Here is a 27,511-nt window from a genome sequence, read left to right on the forward strand (position 1 = left end):
ACTTTTTAGGGTCACTTATGTATACCATCATATCATCTGCAAATAATGATAATTTGACTTCTTCCTTACCAATTTGTATCCCCTTGATCTCCTTTTGTTATCGGATTGCTCTGGCTAGGACTTCAAGTACTATATTGAATAGGTAGGGAGAAAGTGGGCAGCCTTGCCTAGTCCCAGATTTTAGTGATTACCCGGATTTCAATAAAGATTGCATAAAAAAAGAACATGGCAGAAGTAGTCAAATACTTCAGGACGGAAAGCATGGCGTGTGTCTAAGAGCAGAATGAATACAACCAACTCCAACAGTTGCCAGAAACGTCTTAAGAGAGCACTGGAACCATTTCATATGGGATAGGAAGTTGGCCCCTTCTGATCCTGATACTTCAAGGACGAATTGCCAAGTGCAGGGGATTTTACAGCCACTGTAAGGTGCACACACACGTTTCCAGCACTGAGTGTGTAGGCTCTCTGAGGAGATGCTATGAAATGTTTCCCTCCATACTGAGCCCTAACTTCCAAAGCATGGCCTCCATGGGGCTCACATTCAGGTTAGTTCTGAAATGTTCTTCAGCAGTGTCAGGACAGCTATTGCTCAGTGACAGAGCACTTGCTCAGCATTCACAAAGCTCTGGACTGCTGCCCCAGCACACAGAAACAAAACCCTAGCATAACCACAGCTAGTAAGTAATAGTTTCTCCCATGTTTATAGTACTTAACAATGAAATTAAAGGTTCTAAATGCTACCAAAGAGTTGTACTTAAATGTCCATTATAATCCATTGCAGTAGAACAAACAAATAACAACAACAAAAATGTATTTATCTCTGGATACCAGCAGGGATTGAACACAGGGAAAAAAATTCTTATTCCAAAAGTACAGTATAATATTATTTTAATTATGTTTTTTATAAAAAATAAAAATTGCACATTAAAAAAGGGAGAGGGGGAATGTTTGAGACAAAATGTAAAAAAAGGGTTGAGATAAATGTGGTGGTAGTTTATATTTCAATCCTCGTATGCCCAGAGGTAAGCTGTCCAGCCACACAGTCTCACCACCTTCTGTGTAGACATGCTTAAATACTTTTGGTTTCTTTTTTAGCATTATTACAAACAGAACCAAACAACTACAATTACTTCTTTTTAACTCAGTTCATCTTGGACCCTGCCACCGATTCTGCTGCAGCAGACCTCCCAGGCCAGTGCTCCACTGTGCAAGTCTAAGTGCACTCTCAGAAGAGACAATATTGATGTGTTTATTATTCTGGTAGTTACTGCTACAAACCTCTAAAGAACTGTGTCAGGACTCTCACAATGTTCAGGAGCTTGTACTCTGCTTGGCACCTGGCCAGGGCCTGGCATCTCCAGAATTCTAACTGCTACACATCAGATGAGGTTGAAAGCATTATTAACATGGAGGTTTGGTTTTCTGCTTTTGGTGGGAAGGGGTTCAGACAGGGTCTTGCTACATCTGCTCAGGCTGACACGGCACACATGTGCCAGTGCCCAGTTGGTCCTGGTTCTGAGCTCACTTCTTCACCACTGGCACTGCAGAGCCTGCCACTCTTCCTGTGGCCACCCACCGTCTCTCCCTGAGAAGTACATCCAGTGCCTTTTGCCCTTTTTCTCCACAAGTTACTATTTCTTGTAGATTAAAGAAGTGTTCTGAGGAATGTGCCCTCTCTCACTCTTTCCAGTATGTATATAATTGATTTTGAGATTTCATATCATGGTTTGCTTCTTTTTTTTTTTTAAGTATTTCCCATTCCAGCTTCCCATTTCCTACCTAAGGTCATGTAGCCATCCTTATAATCCCAACTGAATAATTCATCTTTTCTCCAAGTTATTCTTTGTGGAAGCAAGCAAAGAGAAATAAAACAGATTGAATTAAAGATCGTACTCAGCCTCTTTATACATTTACCTATAATAAGATCATATCCTAAAGTAAATAGCCCAAAGGCCCTCATCTGTGGGGCTGGAGAAATGACTCAACAGTTTAGAGCATTTGCTACTCTTGCAGAGGGCCTCAGCTTGATTCTCAACACTTACATCAGGAGACTCACAACTGTCTGTAACTCCAGCTCAAGGGGATCTGACACCCTCTTCTGGCCTCCTAGGAATCCAGGCATGTGTGTGGTACACAGGTATCAACATAGGCACTCATACATACACATAAAACAAAAATAAACAAGAGCCCTCTTTTAAAGCCATAGTTTTTTGTTTTTTACATATGTAAGAATACCTGCTCAGTAAAGAAAGAACAAGTCACTGTAATACCTATAAAAATTTCAAGTACCTCATTCACAGAAACAGACATGCAGATTCCAAAACCACAGAGAAATGCAAGGGATCCAAAGCAAAACAAGCAGTTTGGGAAAAGCTGGCCTCATATTTCAGCTTCAGAATTACTACAAAGCCATAGGGCAGCCATCACACAGTGTAGTGACTACAGCATCAGCCAGACACAGACAACGGAACAGAGCCACGAGCCAGGAGAGAAACCTCACTTATGGAAAACCAAGGGCGCAAAGACAACTCAGCGAAGACAGTCTCCTAAAAGGATGGCATTGGACAGAAGCATTCCCTGCAAAACAGTACAGCTGGATTTTATCTCAAAATTGATCAAGTGAAAAAGCTAAACTAAAATGCCTAGAATAAAACATAAATCAGTTAATCATCCTGATCTACAATCAAAGCAAACAAAACCATAAGTAATCACAATTTTAAAGCTTATGTTAAACAGTAGGAAAACTACAACATCAAAAAATAAGAATGAAAGTCCAAAGAACAGGGGAAATACTTGAAAACCTTATTTCCGATAAAGGCCTAATAAATAACTGTGCAATTGACTCTTACATAAGTATCGGTAAAGGATATATTTCTATTCAATATCTAGGATGGATGGAGATGGAGACAGAGATAGATAGAGATGGGAGACAGAGGGAGGGAGGGAAGGAGGGAGGGAGGAAGGGAGGGATAGATCAACTCTTAGCTAAAAAATAAAAAGCAAATGAGCAAATTATAAAGCGGTAATAGACGTGAACTTCTGCAGATACACAATGGCCACAAGCCCATGAGAAAGCCCTGGACATCACCAGTCACTGGGGAATACACACCACACGTGCAACCACTTCATACTCCTGAGGTGGCGACTCACAAACAGAAGAGTAAAGTGTAGGAGAGGATGACAAGAACAATTTTGACACCTGCACTGATCACAGACTGCTGCAGCTCCTCAGTTAAACACAGTATCGCCATATGGCTCAGCACCACACTCCTACACATAGATCCAAAGAATGGAAGCCATACACTCATGCAGAAATCTATACATGAACACTCACAGCAGTATTATTTATAACTGCCCATCAATAGAAACAGTTCAATGTCCATCAAATGGTCAATTAGCAAATGTGATATAACCATACCTTAGAATATTATTCAGCCATGAATAGGAATTAAGTACTAATACATAGCAAAGCATAAATAAACTGAAAGAAGCCAAACATAAAAAGTCTCATTGCTCAATTACATTTATACAAAATGCCCAGAATAGGAAAATCCAAACACAGAAACTAGATTAGTGGTTGCTAGGAGCTGGGGAAGGGAAGAATAGGAAGTGAATGCTAATAAGGTAGAGATTTCTTTGGGGAAGTAGCATAAGAGCTCTGCAATCAGACTACACATGACACTGCGAATGTGCACACTGAGCTACACTTCAAAACAGGATTTTATGGCGTGTGGATTTTTTTTTTTTTAAGTAAAGGTCAAGGTTTATAAAACAAACCATCATTTACTACAGCAACAGAGAATAAGCATTTAGCTGGGTGACTCTAGGTCTAAAACAAGGCATCCAGAGCAAAGCAGATTCATTTGGGGAAGCCACAGCCACACTGACAGTCCCAGAACTCTAGCTGGTGCCAATTCCCCAGTGTGGAGGGGAGACAGGACTGAGAGGTGTAACCAGGGAACCAAGCCAGCCAGCCCAGGGGAATGACTGCCACAGCACAGCTGCTTGCCCTCCAATTACAGCCAGGCACAGCAATGCAGCCCTGCCCACCCAACTGTAAGCAAATGCAGCCCTCTGGTGAGCAGCTCTCTACAGCAAAGTAGGAGAGATATCCTACTCCAAATAAATAGAAAAGAGATACGGTCACTATTCACTTCAAACAGATTAAAATCATTGAAAATCAAACAGGATGTGGGAGGGGCTAGAAGAGTACAAATGGTAAGAAGCTGAGCCTAATCTGCACTGCACATGAGAACCCAAGTAGGCGGGGATGAGAACAAGCCAAGGGTCTCTGGAAAGGAGGAATACCTACATACAGTAAAGCTAATGAAAAGTACTGTGTTCTACTCTAAACTTTATTTCCTGAACCAGAGAGATAGCTCAACAGATAAACAACACTTGCCACACAAGCCTGGTGACCTGAGTTCCATTCCCAGAACCCACATGAATGTAGACAGAGAACAGACCCCACACATTTGTCATCAAATTTCCACATGTGTAACATGGCATGCTCAAGCAAACGTTTGCATCATTCATACACACTAGCAGCATGTTACATGTGTTTCTGGGAGGGAATTGTTATGAACAAGTCAACTGCTAGGGGTGAGAATGCTGCAGACAGACATAAGAAGGAAGGTGTGAGGCAGAGGAAGCCTGTGTCATTGATATGGCACCAGTCAACTCCAGACTCCTTGGACCCGACACACATATCTCTGATAAGCCTCAGATGTATAGCAAAGCCTGCCTTGGTCCCAGTGCAAATGTTTACAATGTATGCAAACTCTAACCACCATTACTTCCTCCTCCCAGGTGTTTCTATCCTCAGACTACAGCACAACCCCTTGGTGCTCTATGCATGATTGACACTGAGGCTGAGGGTTGCTGTGAATTTGGAGAGGCTTCTTAAGAGCACACACAGCCCTCCTGACGCCAGATTTTCTGTACATGTGTCTCTATGTCTGTCCTGTCCACATTCCTTCATTGCCCCTATTCAGGGTTCAGGACCAGGAGCAAGCAGCAGAGAATATAGTAGAAAAGAGACTTTAACAAGTTATTAGACTAGAATGAAACAAGCTGGAACCATCATCAGTGTCCACTTACAGAAATAAAAACATGTAGATGTGCAGGTTACTGTACATGACCTGCTAACTCAATTCCACAAGACCACAGGAGCACTGAGCTCACCTACTACTCACACGCTGGTCTCTAGCTACTGTTCTCTATATACTCCCAGCTCCTTTAGGAAAATGGTGTGATTCTACAGTTGGTGCAAATGAACAACACAACAACCCAGATGCACCAAACATCATGTAGCACCATAAAGTATATTAGTACTATCCAAATGAGATTGCATTATAGAAAGGACATAGGAATAATTTGATCAACAAAACTATATTCTATGTTAATTCATAAAATAAATATTCAAAATCCACATAAATAATAAAAAGGAATACAGAACAGTACACTCTTAAGAACCGCAGGAATGGCGCTGGAAAGATGGCTCCATGATAAAGTTTTAATTCCCAGAAACCATGTGGTGGCTCACAACTGTAGTCCCATGGGACCCTAGGCCCTCTTCTGGTGTGCAGATATACATGAAGACAGAGTATCCATATACATAAAATATATAAATGAATAAATCTTTAAGAAAAGAAGAGGAATGAGGAAAGTGGCAGTCACTAAGCATCTACAGACAGGAGAACAAGTCTAAGGAAACGAAGGTGAAGCCCACCGGATGGGACATGCAGGTATAGAGTACTTCCCCACTAGAAGTGCTCATGACAAAGAGATTATTAACTATCACAAAGGTAAAATGACTTGGATTAGTAACTGCAAAAGGGGAAACCAACTTTAAATGGAGAAACCTGGCAGACAGTACCTTAATCAAGCGACCACCATAACTTTACCAGTCATAAGACATACAATTATGAGCATCAATCGCCTAATGAACTAAATCAAGGGACAACTAACAAGAAAAGCTGACCATCACTCTTCAAGTGTCCAGCTCATACACAATGAGAAAGGAGACTGGAAAACATGACAGACAAAAGGACACAAGGACAATGACACCTAGAAGGGAAGATGGAGCCTATAGTAGGCTAGAAAGAGTATTTTATAACTGTGGATTTCCTGGGCTTCTTAATTACACCATGTGTATATACAGTGCAACCATAAGGGACTCCAGGAGGCAGACACCTGGGAACCCTGGGAACTAGTGCTGTGCCCTTTTATGTAATTCTAACATCAACACAACAGAAAAAGTTTAACTCAATTTTAGAAAAATATTTCTTTAACAATTAGATTTGCATCCATCAGATAATGATCACACTTGAATTATATTAGTCTATGGGAAGAATCTGGCATTAGTTTTTGTTGCTGTTTTGGTCAAGTTGCAAAGTGGGCTTATTTCATTAATATCACTTCATACAAGTTACTGAAGACATGGGGGGCCAAATGCCACGTTACCTAGACCCTTTTCAAACCTGTCACTATTTTACTACCCACAGCAAGCACTCGAAGGCTTTGCTGCCTCTCTCCAATCAACTGCAGTAACACACGTTAGATCCCATCATCTTTTCTAGAAGTCTTTTTATAAATAGTCACTTCGTTAAGCAATTAGCTGGTGAACATAACTTTGCAGGCTATTGCAAACTAAAACTTATAAAATCAGTCATTGTTGTGACACCCTAGTGCTTGCTTGTCAGTGTGTGTAGTTACAGGTGCAGTGGGGAGCTACTAAATCCTTAAAAGAAGTTTACTAGCAGAAGCTAAAGCATTAATATTGCTTTCAATATTTTTGTCTACTACTAAGTTATAAATTACTAAAATCCTAAGCCAAAGAAGCAGCATATTTAATAAAACCACAAGAAAATCATTGATCTATAAAAAACTACCACAGGCTTCTTTCACATCCAACTTAGAATTTGGACAATTACTTAAAGCCTTTGAATCCTAAACTAAAAACGGCAGTGACCAAAATTTCCCTATTTCCTTCAGCTAAGTTAAAGAAAATCTGCATTTGCTTTGCAGCTTTTGGCTCAGGGGCACCTGGACACACGAGAGCCTACCTAAGCTGACAAACCCAAGTGCAGTGACCACCTCTTTACAAAGGAGGAGCCGTGGCTCAGATGCAATTTTCTCGCCTTTGCTTAGAAACGTGTTTCTCAACAGGTACCATCATTGGGGGCTAAATAACACCTTATGGGAAGGAGGTGAGGGAGGGGCTCACTTGTGTACAGGACAATGTTTATCAGCATCATTGGTGTCTACCAACTCGATGCCACAAGCCCACTGCAGCAGTGACAACCAATAATGTCTCTAGACACAGTCAAATGTTCTCTGGATTGTGAAACTACCCCCAGATGAGAGAAGAAACGCGAAAGCTAACATTTCATTCAGTTAACAATACATATGTGCCAGACCCTGCTCAAACTGAGTAAGAGACATTCAAGAGTCTCTACCCTCAAGAATTTACTTTGAGCCTTCTAACAAATCTTCTAACAGAACTGGTGTTTAAAACCTCTCTCCATACACAGTCCTGTAAGACTCATTTAAAAACAAAAAACAAAAAGAAATCAGCAATGGTTACATCTTTTTCTGGGGTAGAAAGGACACGAGAGTCCCCACAGGATCATAGGTTCTAGATTCACAAGTCAGATATCAACTCTGGATAACAGCAGCCCTTTACAAAGTGCACCACGTGCTATTTCTGGCATTCAAGACATGAAAGGCTTTTACCTCCTCTGGGAGAAATGTAGCAATGACATTTCAGAGAATAAGGAAATTCGGACTCCCAAAGGCCTGGGCCAAATATGTCTATGCCCACCAACATAGAAACCCAGATGAAAAGCAAACACTCTACTAAAGAAACACTGCAGCAGCCAAGCAGTGCCTACTAAACACTGTGGGGGAAGGATGAGACGGGCACAACATAACATGTATGAATGAAATGACAACATAACATAACATGTATGAATGAAATGACAACATCAAAGGCTGAGTCTGGGGGGGGCTCCAAGTGGAAGGTCACAGGATGAGAGGAGATCCAGAACATGTCTTAAGTTATTCCTTTGCCCTAACACATTACCACAAGGCTCCCTAGGAAAACCTGATCCCTCCTGATTGCATGCTGCTGGGGATCTGACCCAGGGTCTTGCCCAGGGCCAAAGGCAATGAGCTGCTGAAGACAGTACAGACAATGCTCAGAACCGTCCCATGTCCCACTTCAACTGTCCTGTTTTTCTGTTAAGGGCTGAGCAAGCAGGCCTTCGGCTAACATCTGCTGCAGTCCAATTCTCCGCAAGTAAATAAAAATAATGTTTTACAAGGATGCTGCCAAGCCTTTCTAAGAACGTCATGTTAGATTACTGCATGAGTCCTGGGAGCAGAGACAACACGACTTTAGGTCAGCATATTTACAAAATGACTACATGTCAAAACCAAGGGCTTCACTTAAGCAATTATAATTAACAGGTATATTACAGAAGTCCAACTCCTAAATTCTCTAATACCTATAGCAGAAAAAGAAAGCAAGCAGAAACAAATTAAGGGTCAGTTACAGCCACTCTGAAATAATGTTCCTGACCCATTTAATCACTGTCCAAATCTCTAACTTTTGCACATTTCAAACTTTTTCTAAATGCATCACAAGTTTGGTCCAAGGGAACCTAATTCAACACAACCTGAATGATCTACTTATGTGCTACAGCTAACAATAACTCTCACAACAAGGACTTAAAGCCAGAAGACAATGGATACAGCCTCAAATGCATATAAATTAATAAGTAAATATAAACTCTAGCCATTAAAAGTCATAAAGAAATGTATCAACTTAGCCTGTAATGTTAGAGAACTTTTTTCTTGTGTGAAATTATGGCACTAGCCTGAGAGCTCACTAACCAGCTTCACTTTTTACCACCTGACCTCAGGAAAAGCAGAAAGATCTTTGCCATAATAGATGCCTTTAAATCAATACAAAAACACTATCTTTTAGCAAGGTAAACTCTTTGAGTTAATGGTAAGCTATCTATCACCACCACCCCACCACCACCCAACCGCCACCCCAGACAAGGTTTCTCTGTGTAGCCTTGGCTATTTGGCTGTCTTGGGACTTGTTCTGTAGACTAGACTGGCTTGGGCCTCATAAGGATCCAACCGCCTCTGCCTCCCAAGTACTAGGATTGAAGGTGTGAGCCACCAAGCCAGCTGGACAAGAAGCTATCTTTTTACCTGTAACTAAGGGGCAATTTCAATTCACCCCTACTTACTCTACTACCAAGACATGGTATTCTTGCCACCTTTAAAACAAAATTCAACTTGCAAAACACATCTTGGCTAAGTAAAATCTCCAAAGAGAACCAGCCTTGGGCCTCCTGAGAGTGTTCCCAGACAACTATTTTGTTTCATAATGTTTCAATTAACAAAACTAGATTCTGTTGACATTAATTGCTAAGAATATTAAGACAATCCAGGGCTCAGGAGATGTTTTAGTTCATGAAGTACCTGTTTCATAAGCATGAGAACCTGTGGTCAGATCCCAGCAAGCACATAAAATCTTGGTACAGTGACAGACATGTCAGTAACCCAAGCTGGGGATAGACAAATAGAGACTGGTGGGTCACTGCAGCTCACTGGTCAAAGAGCCTGGCTAAATCTGTGTCTCCAGGTTCAGTGAGAGACCCTGCCTCAAAAACTAAGGCTATCTAGGCCCTCTACACTCATGTACATCCATATGCACACATGTACATACAGGTGCATAAACACACACACAAATACTAAGTTCACTGTTAAAAGACTACTGTTAGTCTGGCAAGACAGCTCAGTGGGTAAAGACACTTGCCAGCAATCCTGACAACCTCAACTCAATCTTTAGAACCCATGTGATGGAGATAACCAACTCCCAAGCTGCCCTCTAACCTGCACACATGTAAGTGTGCACACATACATACATACATACATATACTCATACACACTCATACACAGATACCACACAAAATGCAAAAAAAAAAAAAGTTCTAAAGTCTATTCAGTCTATTGCTTTCAAAACCTAAAAATATACTCTGCTGTTTAAAAAATGTTCTTAGATACTCTTAGTTTCAGGCCTTGCTGGTGTGCTAATTAAAACTATCTTAGAGACAATAGTGCAAATAAAATAAACTACATTTCCCACACTTCAAGACTTAAGACACATTTAGAGGTTGGAATAAAACTCAAGTGCTCCCCTTCCCTCTGCTCAGTCCATTCTAGAGTCCCTCCAGCCACCCTGACACACTACTTTCTTGAGCCATCCCAAAACATCTGAAACTGAGTAATGAACTACTTTAAAAATATAAATACAAATGTCATCAAAAAAGACAGGGTGTTGTTTTCTAGCTGGATGTAGCATTTCCTGAAATCCTGAAGATTATTATATTTTTACTCAAGAATGAGACAATCAAATAGTATTTTTTAAAAAAATGATTAAACACTTAGAAAAGCCCCTTAGAAAAGACAAAATTTGCTGGGCGGTGGTGGCACACACCTTTGATCCCAGCACTTGGGAGGCAGAGGCAGGTGAATTTCTGAGTTCGAGGCCAGCCTGGTCTACAGAGTGAGTTCCAGGACAACCAGGGCTACACAGAGAAACCCTGTCTCGAAAAAAAAAAAAAGAAAGAAAGAAAGAAAGAGAAAAGAAAAGGCCAGATTTGTTGCAACGACTAAACCAGTTAACAGAAGGCAAGAAAAATATCTGTAAAACCCTCCAGCTACAAATGTCTTTTCTAATAAGCCACCTTTTAAATTATCAACAACTTTTAAAAAATAAATATAAAAAAATGCATATATGTGTATCTCGGATTACTAAGTGATAGTTACCTTGTTAGTTTAGACTTATAAGTATTTTAAAAGAACTTCCAAAGGATTTAGACAAAAATCCCAACAACTGGTTGTCTAGGACTAAATCTTAAAATTCCTGGAAATTAATTAAGGTTTCAAATGTTCCTACTGACTGGTAGGAACATTTTTCATGTTAATTAATTAACATGAAGTACACAGACAACTATGGCTAAAAAGTAGTCAAGCTTCCCTGAAAATGTTTAAGTGGACCCTGGGGAGTGGGGGGTGGGGAGTCTAGGAGAATCAAAATCTAATGCCATAGAAGATACCTCTACAGTCAAAGTTTGAAGAAAATAAATAAAGCCATTTCCTCCCAGGACATAACCACTCTGCATGAGACTGCTAAGAACTCTGTCCATGGAGATGCTCCAGAGAGCTGCTGTCAGGTAACCCTACACAGTTCACCCCAATCACGTAACTTATCTGCCTACCTAATAGAAATCTCTTTCTAGACAACAGTAACACCGCTTCATCACTTATTAAAGCTGTTGGCTTCATTTACTATACCAACCCTCCAAGATGGCGCTACCCCATGCTCAGAAGCACAGGGTCAGATTTTGGGGAATGGGAAAATTACCAGTCTCCTAATATGGTTTGGTGGAACCCTAACCTTGATTTAAAACACTAACTCTACAGAAAGTTCCCTAATTGTCATGACTTTAATGCCAGGTCACATAATAGTGTGCATTGAACAGTGGACTATGCTATTAACAATTAGCATTTATTGAGTACTTATTGTATGCCAGATGCTGTTTTGAGCGCTTATGACAATTTCATAAGGCAACTCCCTTTACCCTTATTTTTATACATGAAGAAAACACAGCACAAAAAGCCTTCCTATTGCGGACAAGGGCAAACAGTATGGAGATGCAATATTCAGTGAGCTGCCTTGCTCTTGTCCAGCATCCCCCTCCCAAAAGAAAGTCTGCAATGTTTCTCACTCAGCACGGCAACTTTGTGAACTACACATTCCAATCCCAATTATAGGTGAAACCCAGCAACGGTAAAATTTTTTGCCTAAAAGCCATATGGATTTGCATTAGGGCAAGATTTTAATATTTTGGGTACACACTTTCTAACCTGTCAATAATCAGGTCAGAAGAGGGTATAAATTATAAAATGAAAAAAATACAAGTCTACTTTAAAATAGTCAATTGCTTTTGAAGATTCCAGGCTATCTCCAAGTTCTTCTAAAAAATATTTAAACGATTTAAAAAAAAAAAAGCATGTTAATATAGTAAGAGATTAACAAATACAGTCTCTTGATGGTCAAATATAATAGAGCAGAAACCCCCTCAAGTTTTTAAGATGATTATACTCTTACTATGAGGCCACACCATTCTTGTGTGGCCATAAACTACAGTCACACTCCTAACAGCCACCCGCTTCCTCCTCAGCACACAAGTGCTAGCTCCATTACTCATGCTCTGACTCCTATGGTACCCAGAAAGAAAGCCAGCAGCCAAGTGTCCACCTACTTCAGGCTACTCTCCGAAATCTGGTAATCCTCTGAAAATAGCTCCCAGATGCACAAGAACTCTGAGATTTTACTTACAGAGATTTCTAAATAGAAACCACTATATGAATGGACTTAATATTGTCTTATAAAAAAACAAATCTGACTTTCTTAAATCTATAAAAGACAAGAGGAAAGGGGCTTAGAAAAACAATTTTCCATACCATCAGAAAAAAACACAACTGCTTTCCTCAAGATCCAATTAGCATAACTCCTCTGCAGTTACACACTTGAGCATGTCAGAAAATGCAGTCTACCAATTGTCCCTCTAGAATGAACCTGGGCAAGTTAACCATGCCTCTCGTCGTATCCCCTACATATGCCACAGTTCTCCAATAGCACAACAGATTACGACATCCACAAGAAACACCTATGTTAAAATTTAAAGTCCTACTTAGCCAATCAAGCTTCCATTCTCAACCGTGGAGAAGCATGCAGCTTTAACTGCAGCTCCTGTGTGCGCAATAAAGACGTTAAAAGCAAACAGTTCAAGGGGCAGGGGAGGCAGGGGAGAAATGATTTGTCAAGTACCTTTTCTAGCATCTTGCAGTCCAGTCAAAAAAGGAGGGAGGGGAAAAAGAAAGATAATTACACATAAGCCAGAAATCAGCATAAACAATAAACATGGTTAGTTCAAGAGGGAAGAAATATCATTTATTCAGTTATTCAATACTTTTTAAAACCTTAAGTGCTATAAATGAGAAGCAGTACTTGAATGAGGCCAAAGTGGTCCAATAATGTGACAGACAAATACATCCAAACATAATGTGTAATGGGGACAAACAGGTTCCACCTTCAACCTCCCAAAGATGTTTTGAAATAGGGCAGGACTTAAAGCAGGAAACTCTCAGAAAATTTCATTAAACTCCAGTGTTAGGGTTTTTTGGTTTTGGCATTTTGTGGGTTTTTTTTTCTTAATCTGAGTTCAAAAATGCTTTTTGCCAAAGCTAGAGTTTATTTTAAAAATCTTTTTAATTCAGCCACAAACCCTAACAAAGCTTGCTATACAAATATACAGAGATTCCATCCACTGCTTTCTCCTCCCCTTTCCACTTCACATGCACTGAATTCTTTCAAAGAGCTATAAGGATGTGCACAGATGCTATCTCAAATGAAAACTTCCTTTCCGTTCCCTATGCTAAAGAAAAATAACAATTTCCCAGGAAAGCAGAATCAAGCTGTCACCCGCAGAACCTTAATCCCCGCAATGCCCACATTACCAAAATTAAAAAAAAAAAAAAAAAAAAGCTACATGCCCTTAGGGAAGCAAATCCTCAGACATTTCACATGCAAAGGGCGGAAAAAAATGAATTACATAAAATGAGGAAAATAAAAAGGTGGGAAAAGACGGACAACTTAAAAAGCGAACCACCACACCCTCAACTCTTGTGTTACAAACCCATCTGCCAGGGGCCTTTACCTTCATTTTCCATCGAAACTGCACTCTGGTTGATGGCTACAAAGTCTTTAGTGTCAGCCACGGCCACACTGGGAATAGAGAGGAGAGGAGGAGGACAAGGAAGAGAAGACCCCGGAATCCCAGGCTGTCACCCCCGCTCCCGGCCACGCGTCCCACGGCTGCTCCCACCACCCCTAGCAGCAGCATCTGCAAGAGAAACCAGGAGAAGCGGAGCTGAGGAGAGGGGAGAGGAGCAGGGCGACCCCCCGCCCAGCCGCCACCACCCTAGCCCACCCCCTGCGCCGCCCGCAGCGCCTGCGACACACACGCCAGCCGGGCGGCGCCCGAGAGGCGCCCTACGGGCAAGAGACGTTTTCCCCTCCGGACGCCCCCTTCCCTCCGGACCTGGAAGTTTCTGGAAATAGGGGCAGAAGTAGACACCCCGAATCCTCCCCGACACCCCAGACGTTCCCCCCTTCCCTCCGGGCTGCGAGGACTCACTCGCGGGGCTGCGGGGGCGCCCCACGCGCCTCGGGCGACCCGGAGCTGCTGGCGGCACGGCAGCGCCACACGGAGCCCAGCCGCGTCCCGAGGAGAAGGAGCAGGACGGCGGCAGGGAGGGGAGAGGAGGAGCGGCGAAAGGCCCCGTCAAGCTCGGCCCGCCGGCTCCGCGCGTCTCCGCGCACGGCCGAGCTGCTCTGCTCCCGCCTCCGCCTCCTGCGCTCCGCTCCGCTCAGCCCCTCCCCGCCGCCGCCGCCTGGCGCTCCCTGCACTACCCGGCCGCCCGCCCACCCACCGAGCTTTGTCGCTACCACTTCCGCCGGGAGAGGCGCGCGCGCAGGCGCACTCCAGCTCTCGGCGCGGGGGAGCGGAAGTGCAGTGAGGCCGAGCCTGCGAGCCTTAATGGACGTTGTCCCGGGGCTGCGGAGCGTTTGTAGTGGAGAGCGAGCGAGGACCCACGGCTCCTCCTGGCATCTCGGGATGGCGACTGCCCGCTTTCTACACACCCGCCGGCGGCGGCGCAAGGAACGGAAGCACACCCGTCCCCGACTCCAGCCACACATTCTGTCGAGGCGGCCGCGGGTACGAGGCAGAGACAGGCACAGCCATAGCCGGGTCGCAGAGTCGCCTGGGCGCTCTCTGCACCGCTCTGGAAGTCTCTCCGGTCTCACGGCCGTCACAATCTCCCCGGACGACACAGAGAGAAGCTGATGTTCCTGTCAGCGGCCTCCCACGAGTCGGAGTCGTACCCTCACATGTAAACACGAACTCATGGGACCAGTTTCCAAAATTCTTTCCTGCTCGGGGGTGTGCTCCGAAGCCCCCATGGCTCATGAAAGGGCAAGGTTCAGAGTGACAGCTCGAGGAGGGACTCCTGGCCTTTTTCGTTGAGCGAATGCAACCAGAATAGCTGGGATAGAATCTAGAAGTCAGTCGCCCTGCCGTCGGAGCCGAAGAACCAACATTACCTTGGCCGCTGCTGTCGTTTTCCAAGTCCGCCTTTCACTTAGCACCTCACACAAGCCCCTAGTGACTTTTAATGAATAGTTGCTACTCTTAAAAGCACAGGAAGCCATTGAACCACTCTCCCACCTATATCCACTAGAGGGCAGAACTACACCTGTGGCCAGTTACGGAGCATCCTCTGCAGACCCCCTCCCTCCCAGTCTGCTCCAAAGAAAAAGCCTCTACAGGTATTTGTCCTCCGTGACCAAATAACCGGAACAAAATTGCTCTTTTATATCGGGTCCTATAACATGCTTTCAAACACACGTTCAACATAATGGGCAGAGTCGTCTGCCTTCCTGTGTTGGGTGCCTCTTAAGCTCATTTAGGATCCAAATTTCTGGACAGCTTCTGGGTTGACATACACACTCCTTCTATTTTGAAAAATGAGCTTTTACCAGGCATAGTAGTTCATGCCACTCATAGGAAACAGAAGCGGAGGATGGCCGCAATTTCCAGGCCATGCTAGTGTAGAAATCTATAATTCATCTCCACTTTGGTATGTATGTTTAATGATGTTTTATATGCCCCGTAGCATAAGCCTGTGGCTTCTGTAATAAAATTGCTGTCTCGTGCTCAGTTTTAAAATTAGTTTGTAACAGTTATTACTTAACAGAATATTAATGTTAGAACAAGCACAATTTAAAACACAAAGTTTATAAGGTAGATTACATTATATAAACACTTAGAATTCATATATAGACTTCTGGAAAATGTAATTTTATTGTTGTGCTGAGGTTTCTTTTATCACCTTAACATAGCTAGTGTCATGTGGTAAAATGGAAGCTCAACTGAGAAAATGTCTCCATCGCATAGACCTACCTACAGGCAAGTCTGTGGGGAATTTTCTCAGTGATTGATGAGAGAGTGCCGGGATCCCTGTGGACAGGGCTATCCATAGGCAAGTGGTCCTGGGTTAACTAGGATGGCAGGCTGAGGGAACCATGAGAAGAAAGCCAGTAAGCAGTGTTCCTCCATGGGCTCCGCTGCAGTTTCTGCCTCCAGGTTCCTGCTTTGATTGCTTCAGTGATGGAAAGTATAGGCCAAATAAACCCTTTCCTTCCCAAGCTGCTTCTGATGTCTTAGGACAGCAAAAGAAAAGAAAATTAGTCGGGAGGCAGAGGCAGGTGGATTTCTGAGTTCGAGGCCAGCCTGGTCTACCAAGTGAGTTCCAGGACAGCCAGGGCTATACAGAGAAACCCTGCCTCGAAAAACCAAAAAAAAAAGAAAAGAAAAGAAAAGAAAAGGAAATTAGGACATCTGGATTGTTAGTTATTGGACTAATTAGCTGAAACTATGCATGTGTTGCTTGAGATGGTTTTTCTGTTCTGTACCAGATCACGGTCCCACACTAGCCAACATCAGTAACATTGACTTCTGTTTCCTGTGACCGAAAGTTAGCATTTATTATGTATCTGCATATAATTTATATATTAAAGCTTTAATCAATACTGTTAAAGCCAGAGCAGCATGCTCTCCTCTTTAATTTCCTCCTCTGAGCCTGCTGGATCCTTCTGTGAGGGGCTGTGTACCATTCCCACCGCAGTGTGTGACAGAGAGAGGGACTAAAATATAGTGAACTGTAAATGCAAAATACATGAGCATGCAGAAGGATTCTTTCTTTCCTCTTACACAGTAAAACTGTTGGAAGGGACAGAAAAGGCGTGTGAAGACAATAATAAAGTAGAAGCATTGCCAAGGTGGAAGCTTAATGTGTGGAAAAGCTAAGAGATACAATATAGCCAAGTGTCCTTGCAATCAACCCCGAAAGTTCCCCTTTAAAGTCACCCCCCTAAAGTTTGGGTCTTACTCCTTTTGTGTTGAATATTTAACCTACAAAATTAAATGCATCTTGTGCAAATTGTGGTTTACAGGAGCTGAGAGTGTTCATCAGTGGTGGGAATTCTTATGATTCAAACTTGAGCACCACCAAGAAAGTGGGGTGTAAGGACATGAGGAAAGAAGAGTGGTCACATGACTGGGAAGGTTCGAGGCTCTTTTTCCTGGGGGGAGCATGGGGAAGCACAGTCATGATGCTCCAATTTTATTCATACTGTGCTTGATTCTAAGAGGATACAAGCTACCCTGCTTTTATATTATAGTAAAATTTGAACATTTAAAAGTATATGAAGAACAAATACTTGATATAAATTAGCCTTGTCCAACTATTTAAATACAGATGATAAAGAGTATGTATTTTAAAATAAAACTAGAAGAGCTACTTTTAAATCTTCCCCTAGTTACTGTCTCCTTTTAAACCTCTAGCATCACCTGAACTAAAGGATCAAAATTGTTAGGAAAAGTCAGCAGACAAAGATACATGCCCTGAAGTTCACCATCCCATATAGTTGGTCAAAAAAAAGGACTGAGCATGTTTATGCATATGTATGTATGTTCATGTGTGTGTGCACTCGCGTGCGTGTGTGTGTGTGTGTGTGTGTGTGTGTGTGTGTGTAAAAGACAACCTTGGGTACCATCCTTAGAATACCCTTCATCTCCTTTGAGGCACGTCTATAATTGGCCGGGGGCATACAGATAGCCTAGACTGACTGGGCAGCAAGCCCTAGGGAGCCTCCCATCTCCCCAGAGATGGAATTATAGACACATGCCACCATGCTCAGTCGGAGATGGAATTCAGTACATTTTCATACCTTTAAGACAAGCATATTACTGACAGCTATCTTCTCAGACTCTAAAAACTGAACATTTTTCTAAAAGAAAGACAATGCTTTTTGTAAGTTAACTTACTCCATCTATACAAGAGAATGTTTCTTATACAATAAAGGACGTGTGAATTGTCAGGCATGAGGAAATGGGGTCACTGCAAAGAGTGTCATAGGAAATCAGTGTCCAAGAGCTGCCTGCCGGAAATGCTAATCATCTGCCCGATCCCATGTCTGCAGTGCTACAGTAAAAGTTGAAAGCAAGAATTTAAAAGTTGAAGGGATCCAATACAAGTTACCAGTGTTTGGTTAGTTTAATTTCACACAGATCCCTAAGTACTATGCAAAGATTTTACCTCCCACAGAATTCTATAGGCTCGAGCACATTTAATAGCGTCCCGAAATGTGAACTACTTGATGGAGACTGAGAAGGGGACACTGGGGAACTGTAAAGTAGACTCTTATCTCTATTCTTAAAGTTTGCACTGAGTCTGACTCCTCATTCTACAGATTCAGAACCTAGTGTTGTTTGGAATCATTACTATATATTGTCAGCCTTCTGGGTTGAAGGGGAACCAAGAGTTGCAGTTGAGAATAAGAAAACAAACAAACAACAAAAAACCAAAAACAAACAAACAAACAAACAAACAAAAAACAGGAGGTGAGAGACTCTCAGCATTCAAAGGAAGGGACCTTAGATGAAATGCTCTACAGTGGGGAGAAGGAACTTGTAGAGTCCACCTCTAGTAGAAAGACAGGACATCAAGTGGAGGGATAAGGTTGCCATCCCACAGTCAAAACCTCTGACCCCAAATTGTTCCCGTCTGAAAGAACTGCAGGGACAAAAATGGAGAAGAGCCTGAGGGAAAGGAGGTCCCGTGACAGGCCCAAATTGGAATCCAGTTCAAGGGGAGACCCCCAAGGCCTATTACTATTACTGATGCTATGGTGTGCTTACAGAAAAGAGGTCCAACAAGCAGCAGATACTTGCACCCAACCAATGGATAGAAGCTGGGGACCCCCGTGGTTGAATTAGGGAAAAGCTAGAAGAAGCTGAGGAGGGAGACCCCATAGGAAGACCAGCAGTCTCAACTAATCTGCCTCCCCTGAGAGATCTCTCAGACACTGAGCCACTAACCAGGCAGCAAACCAGCCAATAGGAGTCCCCCCTACCCCTGCACATGTACCGCAGGGACTGTCTGGTCTAGACTCAATGAGAAGTTCCCCCCTACCCCCGCACATGTCCAGCAGGGACTGCCTGGTCTAGACTCAATGAGAGACGTGCACCTCAGAGACTTGAGGCCCCAGAGAGTGGGGAGGTCTGGTGGGGTGGGGACATCCTCTTGGAGAGGGGAGGGGGGTATGGAATGAGTAATAGTCAGAGGGACAGACCAGGAGGGAGATAAAGACAGGACTGTAAAAAAAAAATTAAAGAATAAAGAAAAAAAGAGAAAAAAAGATGAATGTGAGTAGCTGCGCAAGAATCAGTTCAAGACTTCATTATTTCCATATAAAATAGATGTACAGTCTCTCAAGTTCTGTAAACCTTAAGTCACTGTGAAATGTAAGTGCATCCATTTTAAAACATACCATCCTGAGAGCTGCTGATGTGGCTCACAGGCAAGAAGGCTAGAGTGTAACATGCACCAAGCCCTAGTTCAATCCCTAGCCCCAAAAGGAAAAGAAATACCATCCTATCTATCTGATTTTCACACACACACACAAACACACACAGAATATATATATATATACATGCATATATATACATACATATATCCTTATATTCTCATATATATGAGATTTGTTAGATAAGTGTATAATCTGAAAGGTTATGTATTAGGGTTTTCTAGCATCACAGAACTTATGGAATGTCTCTCTTTTTTGAGGGAATTTATTGTGTTGACTTATAATTATCCCAACTGACCCAACAATGGGCAGCTATGGATGGAAAGTCCAAGAATCTAGTAGTTACTCAGTCCCATGAGACTAGTTGTTTCAGCTGGTCTTCTGTAGAAGTAGGTTCCAACAGATGCCCTGGCAGGTAAGTACAAGCAGTCAAAGAAGAATTTTCCTTCTTCCAATGTCCTTATGTAGGCCTCCAGCAGGTGTTGCCCAGACTAAAAGTGTGTACCACCATGCCTGGATCTAAAACCTGTTTTGTCCTAGGCTGCTGACCCTGGACTGAGATCCTCTTGCCTCAGTCTCCTGGGATTAAAGGCATGTACTACCTTGCCCAGGTCTAAGAGCTCCATGCCAAGATCCAGGTGAGAAACTTGTGTCTTCGAGTCTCAAAATCTGGATCACAGATGTGCTCTCCAGTTCTGGAGTGTAGTTCATTCCAGATGCAGTCAAGTTGACAACCAGGAATAGCCATTACCCATTGCCATTATAAGTATTTATTGTGGAATAAATAAAGGTAATCCCACCTTGGACTTTGCTACTGAATTTTGCTACAGAGCAAAGGATGAGGTAGGGGAGAATTTAAGGGTTTTCAGAATGTAACAATGTAATATTCATCTCCAAAACCACAAAGGGATTAACTGAGACTTCTTGATCAAAGTAGGAGTAAATCCTGAACAGTATCAAGCACTGCCCAGAGCAGAGGAAATTATAGATTTTGGATCCAAGTAACCACTTGAAATAGGAAGCTAACAATACTGAGGTGCGCACATCCTTGCTCGTAGGAAATTTCAGCCTGTGCTTTGAATTTTGAGGGCATGCATATCAGTGCCTGACTAAAACCCAAAGTGCTTGCTTTCATCTCCAGCACAGATTTCAGATCTTAGGGATTAAGGAATATGCTCTTCATTCCTGGACAAGACAGTGTGAGGAAGCAATGACCTTAGGGTGGCCAAGGAAGTTTAGGTTGCTGGTAGCACATGTTTGGAGGCCGCCTGCTGTGTCTGCTGTTTTCACTAGGCCTCTTCTCTCCATTTAGATGCTTTCTCATTTTTACAGAGGAAACATTTCAGCCCTTTACCCCAGGGCACTCTGGTCTGGAAGAGCTTTGGGAAAGCTTGTATTTCCTCATTCCTTCAAAGCAGCACATTTTATAATTCAAAGCCAACTAGAAGTCCATATGTATATTTTTCTCTTTGCCTAAACTTGTCCTGTGTCCTTCCGTGCCCCCTGCAAAAACCATTTCTCTTTGTAGTGTTTCCTATTGTGCAAATAAATGAGAAAAAGGGCCATTATGATAACAGAGAGGGAGATACTCAAGACAGAAAATAGTCCAAGGCTTATGAGAATTCTGAAGTTTAGCCCAAATCACTCCTGTGCACTGACTGTCACAGCCAGTGAGCATGCTACACAAAATATGGGCTCCGTATCAAAGAGATGATTTACAAGCTAGCTGACTTAGAAAGAGGAATTACAAGTTGCCACTATGACTTGGAAGGAAGAGGGGATAAACAAAGATCCAAAGTCAGCAGGAAAGAGTTTGTGTAACAGGAACAAATTGCTAAAACCTTTAGGCTAGAAAGTTCTTTGCTACACATAAAGATGATATGGAAAACCACAAGTCTTTACAATATGCATACAGGTAACTTTGTTTTTGTTTTTTGGTTTTATTTTGGTTTTTGTTTGTTTGTTTTGGCTATAAGAGGCAATGCCTGAATACATGTAGCCTATATTAGAAGATATTAAAAATAATTTAATATTGCCAAATATTCTCTATTATGGTAAAATGAGGAACCAGAGAGGGCAGTGTAGTAGAGATATTTCTATAATCTAGGAACAAGTTGAATTTGGGACTTGATCTGCCCTGCTTCAAACAGCCAGACATAAAACTTACCAAAGAACCTGGTACATCAAGCACTGGATTATTGAAAGTGTTTCTGTCTAGGAAAGTTTCACAAACTAGAATGGCATCAGGCCCTTTGGAGGGTGGGCAGTAAAGAGATCTCAATGTTGTACTACAGATGATACCACACCCTTCCAGGTCTCTCGGTGTGGCCCTGCTAACAGCAGCCTCGGCACCACCTGAGAACTTGGCAGAAACGCATGTTCTCAGATCTTACTGGGACCAACTGAACCAGAAAGTCTCAGGCTAGATTCAACAGCCTATGATTGGACACAACTTCCTAATGATGCTAAACCCTTGAGAGGGCTACGATGATCTCAGTATCCCTCGTCCCACACATCTCTGGTGACAAGTGAACAGCAAGGATGAAAAGTAGTGACAGGAAGAAGCCAGTTCCCTAACTGTGTGGCTAAACTACCAACCACCCTAGAGCCTGGCATGCCCTGGGCTTCCTGTAATACGAGATAACAAATGGCATTTTCTGCTGCTTGTAACCAGAAGCATCCAAATTGGCAGAATGAATGAGAAGAAGCAGTTAGATTAAAAGGTTAAAATTTAGCTAGTTGTTCCTCTAAAATTGTAAAGAGTTTAGTGTAGTATGGACTGTGGCATAATCAAGTGATATAATCAAATTACAAAGTACCAAAGCAGCCATTTAAAATGCTTAAGGCAACTTTGACAGGAGGAGACAGAATAAGACATAAATCAGATGACTGAACTAAAGATACAGTTCTTAAGGCCCATATTAGGAAGTAAAGCAAAACCTTGGCTCTTGACTTCAAAAGTTCTCTGCAGAAGTTTCTCTCAACTCTAATTACTGATGTTTTAAAGTCATACAACTGTATCCCATTCTTGAAAAATGAAGTGACAGTTAGGCCTTTTTGGTTTTTTGTTTTTTTTTTTTATGTGGTTGTGTACCCTGAAACTTTATTTCTTGTTCCAAGCCAAGACTCAAACTCCAGGGCTCTTACACATCATGCAAGGAATTCCACAATTACACTGAATCTCTAGCCCAGATGTTGGGTTTTTCTTTTCTTTTCTTTTCTTTTCTTTTCTTTTCTTTTCTTTTCTTTCCTTTTCTTTTCTTTTCTTTTTCTTAATCAGTGACTACAGTGGCAGATTCTTCAACAAAATTGAAAACTGACGTTGAGTTTGTACCTCCCTATTTGCTTTACATGAGTTCTGTTCCAACAAACATAAAGATAATTGATCGTGTAGGGCTCACACATCCACTGGGGCAGGTGAAAGCCTACAGCACTTGGGTCTTTAGAACGCCTACATGATGAGTCACTGTTTACTAGTTTAAACCACCAAAGCTGGCTTTGTTTGTTTGTTTGTGTGTTTGTTGTTTGTTTAACAGGAAAGAGTAATTGGGATAGAAATCAAGGCCTCATATGTGCAAAGTAGATACTCTACCACTGAGATATACCACCAAACTCGTTTACGCTGTGGAAAAATATAAAAATAATCTGAAAATGGAAAAAAATGTCAAGACTGAACATTGATTAAAGCATTTAAGTTTAGAAAAATTAAAAAATCAGTTCTTAGAGAACAACCCAAACCAGTCATGTGTTTAGTGCTTTTTGATAGAGACAACACAATTCTATGAGGTAATTAGACTTGGTTGTCAGAAACCTGTGTGCCAAACAGCCCAGTTGCTTTTTAGATCTCATAAAGCCATAACTCACATGGGTGATGCTCTTACACAGGGTTTCTTCCTGCCCAGTGTAAAAGCAGAATGTCCATCTTTGGTTTCCTGCATATTTCCAAAGTGCCCTGCTGGCGAGCACACAAGATGCTACCCAGCTTCCTGAACTCCCCCTCTGCTCACTAGCTTGTTGTACTCAAGTCTGGCCTTGTTCATTTCATTGTGGACTCATACAACCTTGAGAGGGACTAATTCCCGAATCTAGGACATTTGTCCTAAAGTTCCCTCGATGACAGTCAAGACAAGATTATTTAATTATATAGTCATTGTCTTTTTCGGCTGGTCTCAGTTATTGTCTACAATCTACTTGTTTGTTTTTATTTAACCTTCAAATACCATTACTGGGGAACTCATGCTCCAAGTAGAAGCTTTTCAAAAGTCTTTTGGGTTTATCTTCTCAGAGTTAGAAAGGGTTGCTGAAATGAGAGTGTAATCTTATGAATAAATTAGCAGAGGCAAGTATTTTAGAGAGATTATTCCGTAGGTAATTGAGACATGTTCATTAACATGCTCTAGTGAAAAAAAATCAACAAAATACATATTTAACATATGTCTAGGATTTAAAAGCCACTCAGCAGCATCAGGAATACTGATTTGATATTTCCAGCTAAATTGCTGTTCTGTCTTTAACATTTTGTGTACATAGCAGAGTAGGAGTAAGAGAAAATGTATTTATTTATTTTTTTAATATTAAGACTTGGTGGTGGCTTTAATTTGGATCATATAGAGGACAAGACAACTATTTTACCCTTCTGACGTCCCACAGTTTAACTCCACAACTAAAATTCCCAGCTGTCCCTTCAGTTTAATCAGTAATCATCCATAACAGAAAGAAGTAAATAGATATGAATATGCATGTTAGAGTCTTAGCGCAAAGAAACTGCTTAATCACTTCTTGCATTAGTAAGTATTATGTAATGCTTGGCTTGGGACTGCTGTAGTAGAAAGTGGTCAATTAAGAACTTTCCAAGCTGTAAGTCCTCATTACCGTTCCCCCTGGCATTAACAACGATGCGACATCTTTCTAAGTGATGCCTGGGCTGTTCTTGAGAAGGTACGGCAATCCCTATCAGCTCTGCCTCTTAAAAGAAAGAAAATCATCATCATCAAATGGCCTTGATCAGTAGGTCTCAGAGTGGGGTCCCTGTCACCTGGGAACTTGTTAGAAAGGCAAACGCTTGGCTTCATCCAGTCCTGCTGAATTAGTAACTCTAGGGATGGGGTCCAGTGTTAATTACTCCCTCAGGTGATTCCAATGCCTGCTTAGGTTTGAGCACGGATTTACAAGAAGCAGAAAGCATTCATCTGAAGACTATTTTGATCGTGATAAATAGTCTCTAATTATAAAGAACACAGTGAGGGTGCCTAGCAGTATTTAAAACTCTCTCTGTCATCCTTAAGTCATGTAAGAGTTGAAACTCTCTCAAGAAGTTGCCTATTGGCCTAAAACCAATTATCAAAAACCGTGGGCAGAAAGAGCACTAGGATCCTAAAGAGATCGTACGTCTTTCGTGGAGGCACCTCTGCACGTCACACCGGCCACGGTTTGGGCAATAAAGACGAGAGAGAGAGAGAGAGAGAGAGAGAGAGAGAGAGAGAGAGAGAGAGAGAGAGAGAGAGAGCAGTGCCATATAAGAGCCAATGTTGTAACACCAGCCATGAAGCCAGCTTTGTTTCCTGATTCCAGGCCGGATCTTCTGAACAATGCCTCATTGACCAGAGGTTATCAGGCTTTTTAGCCAGACCAGTAAGATGAAAGAGAGACCCTTTTTTTCCCCCTACACACTGAATAGAAAATACTATTCTCTTGAAACTGGATCCTCCCCCATGGAAATAGTTTCATTTAAAAAAATAAAAATGAAAAGGTTTGGTCTTGTAACAATTTTAAGACATTTTATGTTAAGTTTTTGTATTGGAGACAGAGGAAGAGGAAAGGTTTCACACTATCTGATGTCTTTTTGGAAATTTTTATTTTATGCATATGCATTTTGTTTTGTTGTTTTGTTTTTTATCTGCATGTGTGTCTACGTACCACTTGTTTGTCTGGTGCCCTGGAAGGCCAGAACAGAATATTGGTTCCCCTGAAAATAGAATTACAGATGGCTGTGAGCCACCATAACAATACTGGAAATTGAACCCAGGTCCTCTGGAAGAGCAGCCAGTGTTCTTAACTACTGAGCCTTCTCTCCAGCCCCCTATTTAAACATTTAAAACTTTTTCATGAGCTAGAGAGATGTTCAGTAGTTAATAGAACAGGCCACTCTTCCAGAGGGCGTGGGTTTGATTCCCATCACCCACATCAGGGGGCTCATAACCATCTTTAACTTTAGCTCTCGGGACAGGGGGTTGATGGGGATCCATATAATTTTAAAAAGAGCAATACACTACTTTGCAGATAACCTGGGTACCGATAACATGTAACTCCAGTTCTAGAGGATGTGACTCAACTGGCCTCTGCTGGCACCTGTACTCACCTGGCATGCACATACTTACACACACACACAGAGAGAGAGAGAGAGAGAGAGAGAGAGAGAGAGAGAGAGAGAGAGAGAGAATTATAAACATGTATATTTGCTATATAAAGCTAATGCATTCCTATTACAAATTTGCTTTGTTTTCTGAGCTGTTTTTATTTATAAAACTATGGTCTAACTGAGTGGTGAACATTGTAACATAGATGACAGTATAGACACAATTAGAAGTACCGTTAACATTTCAAAATAGTTACATGGATGCAATAAAGGTAGAAAATTCAAGAGCTTCTGCTAAGAAGAGGACCCATGGAGAAACTGGGCCTTGGAAAGCATGACCAATGAACACAGCAAGAAAAGCCAATGTAAAGGTGGCATTTTATAGGACATTGGGCAAGTTACAGCAACTATATTATAACTGTACGTGACAGATGGGTTTGCAAAAGCTTGATTACCTCTTAATGAATTTTTAAAGACTTCCTTTAATGCAGTTGTAATTTTTCTACTATGTGGTCTTGAACAGCAATAACACGCTCTTACCCTCTGTGTGTTAACTTGCCCAGTTAGAATAGTAAACAGTGTGTTTAATATTAATTAAGCTAACATAGGAGTTTGAGACCTATTTGCAAACAATTCCTTCGCAAATAAAAATCCAAAGATATATGGGGACAGAGAGACAAGGGCCTTTGAGACTTGCTAGCACTCAAACATGCCCGATTTACATCACTCTATTTACAAAACACCCTGGAAAAGGAGAAGATAAACAAATCCCTCCACTTCACTCAGTGAGGTTGGGTATGACTGCTACTCAGCACAGACCTTGTAGACCATCTTTCTGATGCATCTATGACATAGAGTCTTGTGTATTACAGTGCAAGACCATTTTTAAATTCTGTAACCCCATCTAGGGCAGGTTTTTCTTGGAAACAAACAGAAGTTAGGCTTTTGGGAACTGAACTGGCAAAAAGTCCATTTCAAGTATAAACTCTAGCACGTTCTCACAGTTTTGCATTTTGGTAAAAATGTGTAGATTATTTGACTTGCAAATGATGTTGGAGCACTGGTTTCATTGATCTTTCTGCCATGTACCATCAATGTATTCTGGGTTTGACTCAAAGGCGCTTGAGTCAGGGAAAGCATTTAGATTGTGTTGGGTTTAGTGGTATATATAAACATATTTTGCAGGCAGTATTTGTATAGTTACATTATTGCTAACTTCCCTGGTGGAAAAATGACCACCAGGAATATTCTAACTACCTGAACTAAATCAAGGAGCCCAGAAATGTTGCTATGTATGGGTTTCATAGTATCCAGCACCTGAAGCATGTGCATAGTGCCTGAGAAACAGAGCCAGAAGCTAGTCTATGAATCTTTCTAGACTTACTTTAAAAACAAATATAAATTAACCAGGACCAGGGAATGTAGTGAGAATTCTGGAATTTGTTTAAAAAAAAACAAAAAACACAGAAAAATCCTAAGAATGTGCTTTCATTTTAATCCCAGGTGTAGTGATGTGGGGCTGTTTCAGACTGTCCGCAGCAGCTGACTGTGATTTGTCTAGTGCTCTAGCA

The 27,511-nt window shown here is 41.8% G+C and overlaps 1 protein-coding gene across 3 annotated transcripts in view; it reads right to left on the reverse strand.

Annotated features, from left to right (window-relative positions):
* Positions 1–27,511, reverse strand: part of Atp2c1 (ATPase secretory pathway Ca2+ transporting 1) — a 112,880-nt gene that overhangs the window by 73,241 nt on the left and 12,128 nt on the right. The window contains exons 1-3 of one of the 3 annotated variants that reach the window (XM_029543081.1): positions 14,292–14,557; positions 13,812–13,997; positions 12,923–12,934 (exon numbers count right to left, since the gene is read on the reverse strand). The exons of 1 other annotated variant lie outside the window; for it this stretch is intronic. In XM_029543081.1, coding sequence (XP_029398941.1) covers positions 12,923–12,934; positions 13,812–13,817 — 18 coding nt within the window. In that variant the 5' untranslated portion in view covers positions 13,818–13,997; positions 14,292–14,557. Of the gene's footprint in view, positions 1–12,922; positions 12,935–13,811; positions 13,998–14,291; positions 14,558–27,511 lie in introns of those variants that run through there. One more of the 3 variants, XM_021206327.1, reaches the window with a different exon arrangement.

This window comes from Mus pahari, chromosome 10, assembly GCF_900095145.1.
Source record: "Mus pahari chromosome 10, PAHARI_EIJ_v1.1, whole genome shotgun sequence".
Lineage (NCBI taxonomy): Eukaryota > Metazoa > Chordata > Mammalia > Rodentia > Muridae > Mus > Mus pahari.